General features: G+C 40.6%; 1 protein-coding gene across 1 annotated transcript in view; it reads right to left on the bottom strand.

Moving 5' to 3' along the window:
• Positions 1-12,019, bottom strand: part of dnmt3ba (DNA (cytosine-5-)-methyltransferase 3 beta, duplicate a) — a 17,342-nt gene extending 5,323 nt beyond the window's left edge. The window contains exons 1-15 of the mRNA XM_035655983.1: positions 11,896-12,019; positions 11,356-11,501; positions 9,866-10,031; positions 8,096-9,756; positions 7,869-7,998; positions 7,431-7,510; positions 6,693-6,857; positions 5,312-5,374; positions 5,055-5,204; positions 4,848-4,955; positions 3,906-4,035; positions 3,661-3,780; positions 3,513-3,557; positions 3,344-3,423; positions 3,077-3,189 (exon numbers count right to left, since the gene is read on the bottom strand). Coding sequence (XP_035511876.1) covers positions 3,077-3,189; positions 3,344-3,423; positions 3,513-3,557; positions 3,661-3,780; positions 3,906-4,035; positions 4,848-4,955; positions 5,055-5,204; positions 5,312-5,374; positions 6,693-6,857; positions 7,431-7,510; positions 7,869-7,998; positions 8,096-9,756; positions 9,866-10,031; positions 11,356-11,501; positions 11,896-12,019 — 3,281 coding nt within the window. The remainder of the gene's footprint in view (positions 1-3,076; positions 3,190-3,343; positions 3,424-3,512; positions 3,558-3,660; positions 3,781-3,905; positions 4,036-4,847; positions 4,956-5,054; positions 5,205-5,311; positions 5,375-6,692; positions 6,858-7,430; positions 7,511-7,868; positions 7,999-8,095; positions 9,757-9,865; positions 10,032-11,355; positions 11,502-11,895) is intronic.
• Between the last annotated feature and the right edge of the window lie 489 nt (positions 12,020-12,508).

The following is a 12,508-nucleotide window of genomic DNA, read 5'->3' as shown; positions in this document are numbered from 1 at the left end:
TGTGATAGCTGGTCTATTTTGGTTCTGTCACAAAGAAAGTACATAAAATCTGAACACAGCCAGGCCACATCTGACAAACTAAAGAGGGCGTGAAGAAATGAAAAACACTACAGCCTCGCAATAAAGCAACTCTGATTGCAAGACAGTCCCTTTTCACCAATAAGTACCCAGATAAATGCGTAGCCAAAGAATAAGCTTGAAATCTAAACGACAATAAAAAATACTCTGAGCCTACATTATCCTCACTCAATAATTTCACATCCCAAACTAAGGTGTTTAAGCCCACTTGTACTTGTCCACAGAAAGACCCCCTATGTTTCATCAAAGATGAATTACACTGAATTCTGTCCTTATTAAACATTTTTGTGTCTGCAAACTTTGTTATAATATTCAAACTCCTCTCATAACAGGCCATTACGTAACATCATGATCCCCCAGGAAAACAACTATCCAAACCTTAAAGCCGAGAAATTCAATGTAAATCAATGTGCAGATAGGACAAAATCATGAAATTTATAAATTACACTTTATCTCCCAATATTAAACCAAAAATAACCATAAAATGTAAAAACTAATCTCATCTTATATTTCTCCACACACAATGATCTCAGGAACAAAAGGAAAGAGGTAATCAAAAGTGCTGTTCATTAATCAAAATACATACATAAATAAAAACGGCTGTCAAAAATGGAATAAAAAACTGGTATGAATCCCAAATCTGTGATACCTAGTTTAAATCGATTCTTTAAAACAATAGATGAAAAAGTTGTATGTCATAATTATATTTCTGACAGAAATCCTCACACCACTACAACTAAACCTAGAAAGAACCGTATAAACTAATTAACAAACAAATGACCATAAGGAGTTAAAACATTAACACATCGACTTGGTAGTTGAATTTTGTGCTTAAGTGTGTGGTTGCTAGGAATGATAAACGCCAATCACAAAGTGATAAACAAGATACGTACAGAAAACGGAGACTAGTGCATATTTTTATTCGAACCGATGCACAAGCTAACACAACATAACTTGAGTGTGAATAGAGTATAAAACGCGATTTATTCACACTTGAACTTACTAAGAGGGCATGGGACCAATTTAATTGAATGCATGTCCTGTTATCTGAGCGCTATATCTATACATCGAGTAAGTCTTAACGACATTTATCCGCAGCGCGGAACACTTGCTATACCAGTCCAAATACAGAGAACGCTTAGGGTAAGTGAAAGTTTAATAATTGATATTTTAATTGAGTCCCACCTGTATCGACAGTACAGAAAGGAAGATACCATCCACCCATAATTAACCAACTCAACAAACACGCCAACATTCTCCGAATACCAGCCTCCGCAAAATGGTACCCACTGAGCGAATTAATCGGATTCTTCTTAAATCAGTATCATACTTGTGTTGTTCAAAACATTAAATAATGTCTAGAGTTTTTACTTGGATGACGCTAGAGTGTTAAACGTGATAAACTATAGAGTGCATGAAGTCCAGTAAATTGAACAGACATAGGACATGGGAAACCCTAAGACAGACATCTTCCAGGAATTTGAACAGCGAGAGAGTAAAGGCAGTGGCAAAAACTGCGTATATAGGACAGTTTGTATAATCAAGCTAATAATATATCCAAAATTCCATGCACTAGTTGAATAACTAAAGATATACCTGCGCAAAAATCATGAGAGAACGCGTAACACAGTTTGTAATGGGCACGCATACATGAGTTTTTAGATTTCCAGTATACGATAAGGGAGATTGAACCCGCTATGAAGTTATAGTGGGAGGTAATGCTACATGAGTTACACACCAGCTTCCAAGCCCTCGCATTCCACACATACACACGTTCTCAAAGATTGGTACAAAGTTGCCTTCGGAGAGTGTCCGGCCCAAGCGAGAAAATCATTCAGTCGAGTACGCAGAGTCCTATATTAGCAGAGATTACGACCTCTTGCACAACACAAGAAAGAACAAATGTTACCGTGCAATTGCAATGTTAGACAAGAACAAACAGAATCTATTGAATGCGCTCTTTAACATGAAGCCGATCGCCACCCGAGCTCCATTGAGACCCTTTTTTTGCGTGAGGGAGCTCGTCATTGAGTAGCTGTCTTAAATCGCTGTCTCAAACTGACACACAGCAGGCTACGCACCATAAACAAACAGCTGCAATGACTCCTTATGATCACTGCAGCGGAAGCGAGAGACACAGAGAGACAATGTGCTCAACCAGGAAGGAGAGGCAGACAGAGAATCACTAACAAAGCGAGGCAGATAGTCCATGATTCCAGAGATCACAAGAAGTGTCGGCATATCGACGACTCGGCATGACAGTTGTCTGAACACGAGTGCCATCCTGTCAATATTCACTGTCAGTGGTACAGTACTGCACTAAACAAGAAAGCTTACCCCATAAGAAACCAACAGCTAGCATTTGATGCACTTTTGGAAGAAAAAACTGTAAAGCAAAGTGTATGTTTGTAAAAATAATATTCCTTCCAGTCTTCAACCAGACAATTGCAGCCCATTAGGCCTATATTAAGCCCAATCGATACTGTTTTACGTCAGCTGTCACACAGCTTTCATGTACAGCAGTGTATCGAGTGCAGCCATCGTCAACTCTCAGACACTGTATCTGTCTCCCCTCCACTCTCTCTCCTGTCTGTAAGAGAAACACCACCTGGTCTTTTACCATGGGCCCAGCCCCTGCTCGGAGGAGTGACAGACAGCGGTGGAGAGATCACACTCACCACACAACTGCAAGTTCCACAAAAAGTTTGCAAGCAAAAAGCCAATAACAATAACTTATTAATGTAATCTGTACAAAAGATGTACAGACAACAAAAATAAACACCCAACAGAAGTTAATAAAAACACAGGAAGATGTTTTTAAAGGGGAGAAAGTTGACAGCGACAAGGCTAATAAGATCAGAAAGGGTTTGTTATTTCATTACCTTCTTTTTTTATTTTCTAAAATTTAAATTATGTTGTGTATCATGATTAAAAATATTAAAATAAAACAATAAACATGGCCTGCCGTCTTGAGAGATAACACCTCAGCAGTGTTTACCTGCAGCAGCTGGCGTTGCCGCACAAAATGACCTCTGAGCCGGCACAGCACACGGTGCAATACGACTGGTAGCCGTCTTCATCGTAGCGATACAGCGTCTCTATGAAGTTGTCCTGCAAACAGTGACACGGCCGTTTGGCAGCATTTTGGATGTTAATAGCGGCTGTTTTTCAGATGGAGGTTAGACATTCACAAACTGGGACTGGGATGGAGTAAAGCAGACCACATAAAAGTAGACAGAGATAGATCATCAGGTTAATAGTTTACCTTGCATTTTAGACAAAGACCACCTTCAAACAACGGGTGCCTGACTTCAGGCTCAGATGATCCACAAGACAAACAAAAATCTGAAATAACAAATCACCTTTATATGAAGAATTTTATGTTCATATCAAAGACGTTTTATAAATCACAAACTTCAATACTCTCAACTTACCTTCAATTGTTTTGCCTTTCTCTTTGACATTTTCTCTAATTGATTCTGTAAAATATCACAAATAGAGAAAAATAATGATGATAATAATATAAAAACAACAGTTTGTTGTTAGGTTTGGTGACTAAATGTGGACAAAAATAACACAAACCTCTGCTATAGGTAAGGGTAAGTGCAGCTGCCTTATTTTTAAAAACATATTTCCTTTTTGCTGGAGGCTGGTAGTCAGACAGGGCAGAAGAGTCAGAAGAATCTTGATGTGCAGCAGCATCTTGAAGAGATAAAAAGAAAAAGACGGTTGCTAATAGAACCAGACAGACAGACCCTGAACCAGTTGCTGAGGCTTTCTGTAAATCTAATTAGTTATTCAGTAAATGTTTATAAATGTGCACCTACCAGGAGGTACAAATCCTTCAGGTCCTGTAGGTAGAAATCCTTCAAAGGCCCAGTCCAGCATCAGCTTTAGCTCCTTTTCTTTATTTTCTTTTGCCTCAGCGAAAGACTTTCCACATCGCTCACCTGCCAACTGCAGATTACAAACATTTGGCACTGAGTTGACACATTCTCTAAGAGTTTCTGAGCCACCAGCTTGACACTACGATACATGAAACATCTCTGGACCCTGTTCCCATTGAGAGGGCCAAATGCTCTCTCCACTCTCTGGAAGGTAATCAGTGTTGTGAAACAGTTAATATTTCATTACTCTATTTCCATTAATTATTAAATAACACTTCAGAGAAAAAGCTTGTTCACAGTTAATCAGCCAACCTTCTGATTTCATCCAATTTGAAGTCAAAGAACAGCCAAATAGCCGCTGTGGCCAAATTTCCGCATGAAACATAACAACAGTGAGATAAGAATGAATAAATATCAGGAAGGTTGCATTTGAATAGAAGGAAACTGGTGGAATAATTGAAAAAACTGAATGGTGTTGAATATATATTGAAGGTTAAAATGCACCGATAACAATTGTGTGCCGACCTCCTCTCATTTAATGGATAAAAGGGAAGATTGAGGGAAGTAAACCTGGACCTTTTTTACCACAATCATGAAGAAAAATGACAACTACTGAATTATGATGTAAATATTGATGAGATGAGAACTGATTTGATCCCCTGAGCTTTGAGCTAACCAAACCACACAACATTATAGGACCAAAGTCAAGCTCATTTGGTTGTAGTTTTCTGAGTTTGACCATGAATAAATGTGGTACAACACTGTGTGATATACTATAGAGTTACAATGGAGGGCAAGAAAAGAGTTCAGAGGATGTGTAAGAAGAGAACGGTGCAGCAGACATGAAGAACAATCTTGTAAAATTATTTTTTAATCTCCTACCTCAATAATCTGGAAAATGGCTTCCTTGTAGATGGGCAAGCTGGCGAAGGAATTTTTGCAGAAGCACTTGGTGAAGGCACTGAAAGCCTGAAGACCCTCCGTGTAGATCTGCAACACAAAAGCAAAAAAACAATTGAAGTATATATACATATATATATACATGTAAAGTATTTCTGCAGCTCAAGCACATTGCACTGCGCTTCTAACCTCTGAGAACATCCCGTCTCCGAACCACTCCACCCTCCGCATACCCGGCGGGGACGACTTGGTTTTCCAAGGCATCACCATCCCAGGCCACCAGGAGAACCCCTTCACTTTCCCCCACACAAGTTCTCCGGTCTGAAACCCTTTCCCATCCTGCAGAGAAAAGAAAAAGTGATTATTCAAAACTACATTTTCATCCACATGAAGATAAGAATCAAACACATTTTCTGTACTATGAGTTTTTTTAACTGTTACATTACCTGATAGACATGTTTCCGTCGTCCTCTTGGTGATGGTTTACTGGACGGTGATGTCTCTTCTGTCTGAAAGTCAACCACATTTAAAACAGAAAGACGTAAAAGGCAAGAAGAAATGTATGTGAGGAGGACCTGGGTATTTGAAAATACTGATTGAAATGATTGTTTGAAAACTATAACAACAATGATGATCCATATTGTTTTTTGATATTTAATTTCAAGTGACACCCAGGAGAGAATTTGTTAAAAACAAGAAGCAAGGTAGCCCTCATTGTTAAGATATGAACATTCGCTTTGGTCAAAGCAGCTTAATGTACTGAAATATACGATATATATATCAGACTAAACTGGAAATATCCAATAACAAACATGGGAAAGGTCTTTTCCAATTTCAGACTTATTGAATTTAAACATGGGAGCCAGCATAAAGCTTGGGACGATATGTTATCTCATTTTTGCCTTATTTTCAATTTGACCACCGTGTGAACAAAGCGAATGATGAATCTGAAATGAGGATGTGTTAGAGGTAGGATTGGATTCTGATAGCCGTTTTTTCAAAAACCAAACAGGAAGTGTATTTAATGTCACTATCACTCAGTTGTCTCACAGAACAAATATGATTCAATAACCAATAACCAATGTAAAGGTTCCCTGTCGAGTTTTAGACCTCTAGCAGTGCTCTGTAGCTGGGGGCGCATGAGTGTGACAAGGTACGCAGTCCTACCAAGAAGACGTGAGTAAACAAGGAAGTAAACAACGTAAAATACTTATATTAGGAAGTGAAACACAAAGCGTGCTAGTGAACACTGAATGTAAACATTTTCTTTGTTCACGAGTGAACTCCACCGGGCCCCTTTAAATTTTCGCTATAATTACCACACATTGCGCGTCGATGAGCTTCTAAGCTACTGCGGCTGCAGGTCTGATGGTGCCAACTCAAACTGCTAGCAGGCAACCACATACAGAGTATATAATAAACAACATTATTGTCTACTGAAGACTTTGTCCATACAATTTAAATGACCAGTGTTTAATTTTTAATGCCATCTAGCAGCAAAGTGGCAGATTGCAACTAGCTGAACACCGCTGGCAAGAAAACTGTAAAACTCGCAAAAAATGCAAAAGGTCCGAGAACCTTGTAAATGTCACACACTGGACCTTTAAAACGTGATTATTTGGAGTTATTTAGAGCCTCTGCTATTTAAAACTGTTGAAGCTAAATCGAGATTTGATGTGAGATTCAAAAGGATTCAGATTGATCGAATGCTATCAAGCTCCAAACCTAGTTGTATGTAGTTTTTGTTTTGTTCTGGTAGTAGTTCAGAGGGCAGAGAGGCCTGTTATGGCCCTGTGGTATTCTGGTAGTATACCTGAGTATACCTACCACCTCAACTTGAGACTCCGGACCCTTTTTGTTGTCCTTATCAAGATCTATGGGCTTGGACCAGTTGTTAGCACCAGCCTGAAACACTGTTCGGGCCTGTGGCTTCTGGCGCAAGCTGCTCTCCCAGCCAAAACTTCCCCTACTGGTCCCCTGAGAGACAACACACTCCCATTACACACTCAAATATCATGCACATGCACTCTTTTTTATAGAGGGGCAAACTGCACCTCAACAAACCAGTGATTGTGTTGGTCATAAGGATGAGAAGGACCAGAAGGTGAGTAAAGGGCAAAAGACTGTTAGTGGAAAGAAGCCAAATATGACGCAGCAAAAATACGTTTTTCTGTTATCCACTATTAAGGGCGGCTGACAGTATTTATGGACATTACAGCTGCAACAACTGAGTCCTATCTGTCTATCGTTTTTTAGACCAAGTTGCTTCTTTTCCGTGTAGGTGATTTAAGAGGTTAAGAGGCAGAAGACGAACAGAGAAGAAAATGTGTTACCTCTTTCCAGTCCCAGTGTTCATTCTTTTGCTCTTGGATGAAAGAAACAAAGCATTTCAGTATGTTTCAGAGTTGAGATCAGAGATAATGATAACGGCATTCTGACATCTTCAAACTGGATATATAAATAAATACTTATACAAGGTTTTTCTTGTCTCTGCCAAAAAGTTACAGTAAGACTTTTAATTTTAAAGTAAATTTACACTTTAATGCACCAAGGCTGAGTCCTTACTACAGACTGACCTGTGGCCCTTTGCTGCACGTCATCCCATCTCTCCCCCCTTTCCCCTTTCCTGTCAATCTTCAGCTGTCCTACCCAATGAAGGCAAAAACCCAAAAACTAAATAAATAAATAAAAACAAATGACACTAAATAATAATGACATTCCAGGTGTTTTTTTTAAATGGTGTAAATTATGTGAATAAAAAAAAGTTTATAATGGTTTTTCTTACGAGCTATCTTTGTAAGGCGGACTTCACACGGCTTCACTGTCACATAAAGGCCATTGGATGGGAGAAAATAGGACAAATCTGTAAATAACATGCAGTATCCAATGCATTGACTTCTGATCAAGTGAATCATACAAATCATCATCCCATAAAATGTGGTTTATAGGTAAATTAAGTGAGAATTAAACTTTGTTCGATTGATGGACTATCTTTCTTCTTACCTTCAGCTGGAAGTTGGAAGTCTTTTCTGCTGGTGCTGTCGGAGAGAGCGCCATCGGATGTGATGTCACACTCGCTTTCAGTGAAAGCTTCACTTTCAGAGAACAGAGCAGCATCTTCTTTCTCCAGGGCCTGAGACAATAAGTGCACAAAGTTAGTTAAAGATGCGGAAACTAAACACAAACACAGACAGATGAAAGATGTTAATGCAGCTCTTTTATTTACACACCTGAGTGAAAACCTGCTGAGCCTCAAGTGGAGGACAGGGGAGAGACAACAGGGTCAAAACAAGTTTTCTGAAGTTTGAGGTCTGCTTGGTGTCCTTCAGTACGGTGGCCCAGTGTTTCTCCAGTGACACCTCTGTTGAGTTTTCCTTCTTTCCATCTTCACCCTCTCCCTCCCCAGCCAGCTGATACTCAAGGAATTCACTTGTGAGCTGATTGACCTCCTCAGGGGAGCTGCAGATACCCAGCTTGGTCCCAAGCTCCCCTACCGACTTCCCTGTCACTTTTAGCCTGCTCTGGGGGTTCAGCAGCTGAGCTATGCTCTTTAGTGCCCCCTCGCCGAGAGGCAGCTCGCTCGCAATGCAACGTGTGAGTGCGACGTAGAAAGACAACACTTGTTCTTTTAACAGGGGCAGTGCATCTGTAGCCTCAGACTCTTTCAGGAAGTCCTCCACAACTTTCCCACCCGGACAGAGTTCAGAGCTCAACAGGCGAACAGCAGCTTGAGGATGCAGGGAGTAGGAGGTGTAGGTGCACAGCAGGCAACAGGCTTCTTCTAGGATGAGCAGAATATCAGCTCGGCCAGCTCCCTCCTGTGTCTGCAGATGTGTTTGGAAAATGTGCAGAGGCTTCAAGGACTGCTCCAGGAACAGAAATGTTGCCCTGACTTTGGGATCCTGCAGCTGGGAGCAGATTAACTTGGCTTTGTCATCGTCACAAGACTTAAAGTACAATATGAGATCTGTCCATATTTCCAAGATTTTTGTGACAAACAGGCAGAACTTAAGGCAGCTGGTGCTGAGATGAAATGATGGACTGTCCGCACTGACGTCGGAGCCAAAAAGAGCCCTGAGGTGGTTGTTCTTAGTAGAGCAAGAGGAGTAGTAGGCATGGATATCCGCCATCAATCCTTGAGCCTGATTGGAGAGCTCCTTAACGCCAGCATGGCAAGCAGCATCAGCCATGGTGTACAGCCCTCCTAAGGCTACAATGTTCGGATTCAGTTCCCTGAGCTGCGAGCAGATCTGCTCTGAGGCCGCACCGTTGCTGCCAGAATAAACAGCGACAAGATTATCTGTGGGTAACCCGAATTTCTTCAAGGTCTCCACCACCGCTGCTGCTGTTTCATCTCCTGCACCACCCACTGACTGAAGAGCATCCAGAAATCGGATGCAGTGCTGCGAGGCTTCGACATCAAAAAACCCGACAAGGACCACAGAGACAGTGTCATCGTTTCCCAGTGTTACCCCTCCGTAAACATATAGACAGTAAGGAGTGTGCTGGCAAACAGATGTGATATCTTTGGGGTATTTCAACCCCAGCTTACAGCGTGCGAATTGTCTTGACACCTGCTCACCTTTTGCCGAGCCGGTGTAACAGTGTTTGTAAATGAAGCGAATAGCTGCGTCGCTACAGGGCAGTGGCTCACAGGCTCTCTTGGACATTTTAGACCTTTTCTTGTGTTTGTTTGTTTCCATGTGTCGCCTAAGTTCGAAAATGCCTTTATGAAACGTGCTCAGGTTCCTTTCGCAAGAGCGGCAGTAGGTATACTGCTCTCCGACGGTACTGCGGTCGGCCCAATCAAACATAACCTTCCACTTTTCGGTGTAAGGGTATATCGTTTTGGTTGTTCCATTGCCGTTCTCTTTAGTGTATGATTTTTTTTCTGATAAAGAGAAAAAAAATGTTATTAGCCAATTACTGTCATTGAGATTATCAAAACACAATGCACTGCCTCATTTTACTATCACAGAGAAAGAAAATGTTATATTTACGCGATTGGGGAGATGCCGCGATAGGGGTTATATCATGGCTGCGCCGAGCTTTCACGGGGTCGTATTCCTCACTTTTGACATTTTCTGTGTAGAAAGCTTTGAACCACTTCAGCATCTCAAAGTTGCTTTTAAAATCCCCTTTTATGAGCTCCTCAACTGGAATGGCCTAAATCAAGACAAAGCAGAAAAATAAATATAGCTTCCACATTGAACAACAGTGATACAGTATAAAATGAAATAAATTAATAAACTTGTTCCAAAATAGGAAATTCATCACCTAAACTTGAATACATATTCTTTCATACCAAATAGTGCATTTGAAACCAGTGATTCAAAGAAAATTCCCTGTGATAGGTCCAGATTTTTCAATGGCAATGATGTGTAGTTGATTAGGTAAAGCTAAAGGAATAGGAATTTTAGGAATATACTTTTTTCCTGGAGTTAAATGATAAGATCGACACCCAAACAAAACATTACAGAGAGCCTAAAACTATAAACAGCTAGCCTGGCTCTCTCTGCCACCAAAGCTCATTGATTAACATGTTATAACTTGTTTGTTTGATCTTGAAGATGTGTTATGTTTTATATCTGTCATATGACCAATGATTAGGGTCACGCTAACCGCAGTTTCTCCCTGCAGCCCGGAAATCCAGGATCCTGAGATTTAGGGCGCCACTATAATCATGCAAAACAACCATATATGAAATGATAAGTTGTCAGTTACATGTGGAAGTAATAGATAATAGTAGAATCTTTCAAGAAACAGAGAGGCCTAGTAACAGGCGTATTGTCTAGTTTATGTAAGTTTCAGATTTCCCGGACGAGGACGAGGAGGAGGAGACGTCAAACAGCTGATGAGATAAACATTGGAGTCAGATACCACGAGGACGGGGAGACGTCAACAGCGGATGGGAAGACAACGCCTTACTATGACGTTTCTCACTGATGGACTATAACACACTGGGCCAGGAAGAGATAGTAGTTCAGACTTCGTGAACTGACACACACTTTGTTGCTGATGCTTAGGGGATTTCGACCCAGGCTTCTGCTAAACTTTGCACATGTCTACTGGTTGTTAAGAATAAATCTATTTTTATCTTCTCCTATCGCTTCATTAAAGAACACGCGAGGATAAGGGTTTAAAGAGATTCCCTTTCCTCAACAATCTGTACATAAATAGAAATGTAGAAATTGTGTTTTTTTTTCGGGGAGTTACATGCTGGAATTATCTTTTGGCCTGGAGCAGTGACTTACTGTTGTCTTTGTCTAGCTGCACGGTTGCCAGACAGCCAGTTGAGACACGTGGCTACATATAATCTTATCATTAATAAACTGTTTTATGGACTCAGGAATGTGAACACATTGGCAAATAATTTGTTTTACTCATAACGGATCGATATTGGAAACTAATTCCTTATACAAAACAACAGAGAAATAAAAACAAGAAGAAAGGAACTGTAATGCTACTCTACTAGAGAAACAGTGCATACCCTTGTGATACCCTTCTTGCTGAAGGCCTCATGGAGGAGACTGAAGTTGTGCTTGCACTCATCCTCACCTTGTGCATCAAACTTCACCTTGGTCATGTCAACAGACCCAGGAAAAACCAAGTCCATGATCTGACAGTGACACGCACCTGTAGGATCATAGACACATAAAAGACCGTTCAGAAAGTCTCAGAAAAAGAACACTCTTATAGTTTAATAGACCAAATGTGTACAACACAGATTCAACAGCTCACTGTGGGTGTTTCTGCTTGTTGACGACTGAACCTCTAACTGTGGTCTAGACCATTTTTTTTTTGGTGATAAATGCATTGCATTTCCTGTGGCTGCTTCACAATAAAAGCCTCATTTAATACGAAGCAACAGCAGGAAATTAGCAGTTACTTCACATAGCTCAACTACAGCTGTAATGCGGCTATAAATCGATCACTTAAGAGTAAAATAAAGTTTATATCTGCAGGTATCAACAGACGCAGGAGCAAAGCGGGCTACAACAAAAGCTGCATTAGTTCTGTTCACACTGACCTGAACCCATCTCCTGCACATCTTTAAAGTTGGTCTTCAGCAGGTCGTTGACCCAGGTCACTAAATAAATGCAACTGGATTTATCCTGGGCGGAGTCTGGAGTCGCAACCGCTGTACTCGCCATCTTGCAGCTCTGTAAGAAAGAACGATGAGGTAATTAAAACAGTATAATCGTAGTTAACTTATGATCATGTTCCCATCTGTCCCAAACAGAAAATACCATTTGGCTGTTGCGTGTCTGTGGTAGAGCAGGTCACGCACTATTCGCAGTGTTGGTGATTTTATCAGCGGCTCCGACACTGAACCCAAATTTGCATCAGATGGTCAGGCCTCCACCTTGTAACGCAGCTGCCAAAAGTGTGAGTGTGCTTCTGTGTTTGTATGGAAATGAGAGGAAAATAATTAAGCTCTTTGCATGAAAGCACTACAGTGAATAATCCCTCATTTATCTGGTGGTTTTCTTATTTGTAATATTATATTAATTTGTACTAAGCTTCGTAGAGTCCTGTGTTTAAATGTGCACACCACACACCAGATGTTTTGTGAGCCAATGCCGCCAGCAAAAATGTAGTTTCTACTATATTATTCATACAATTCTGACACCAGCAATGAG

The sequence above is a fragment of the Morone saxatilis genome, unplaced genomic scaffold, assembly GCF_004916995.1.
Source record: "Morone saxatilis isolate NCDOM2014 unplaced genomic scaffold, NCSU_SB_2.0 Contig15, whole genome shotgun sequence".
In the NCBI taxonomy this organism is placed as follows: Eukaryota; Metazoa; Chordata; class Actinopteri; family Moronidae; genus Morone; species Morone saxatilis.
Note: the sequence above shows the minus strand (reverse complement) of the source record. Positions and strands in the feature narration are given on the sequence as shown.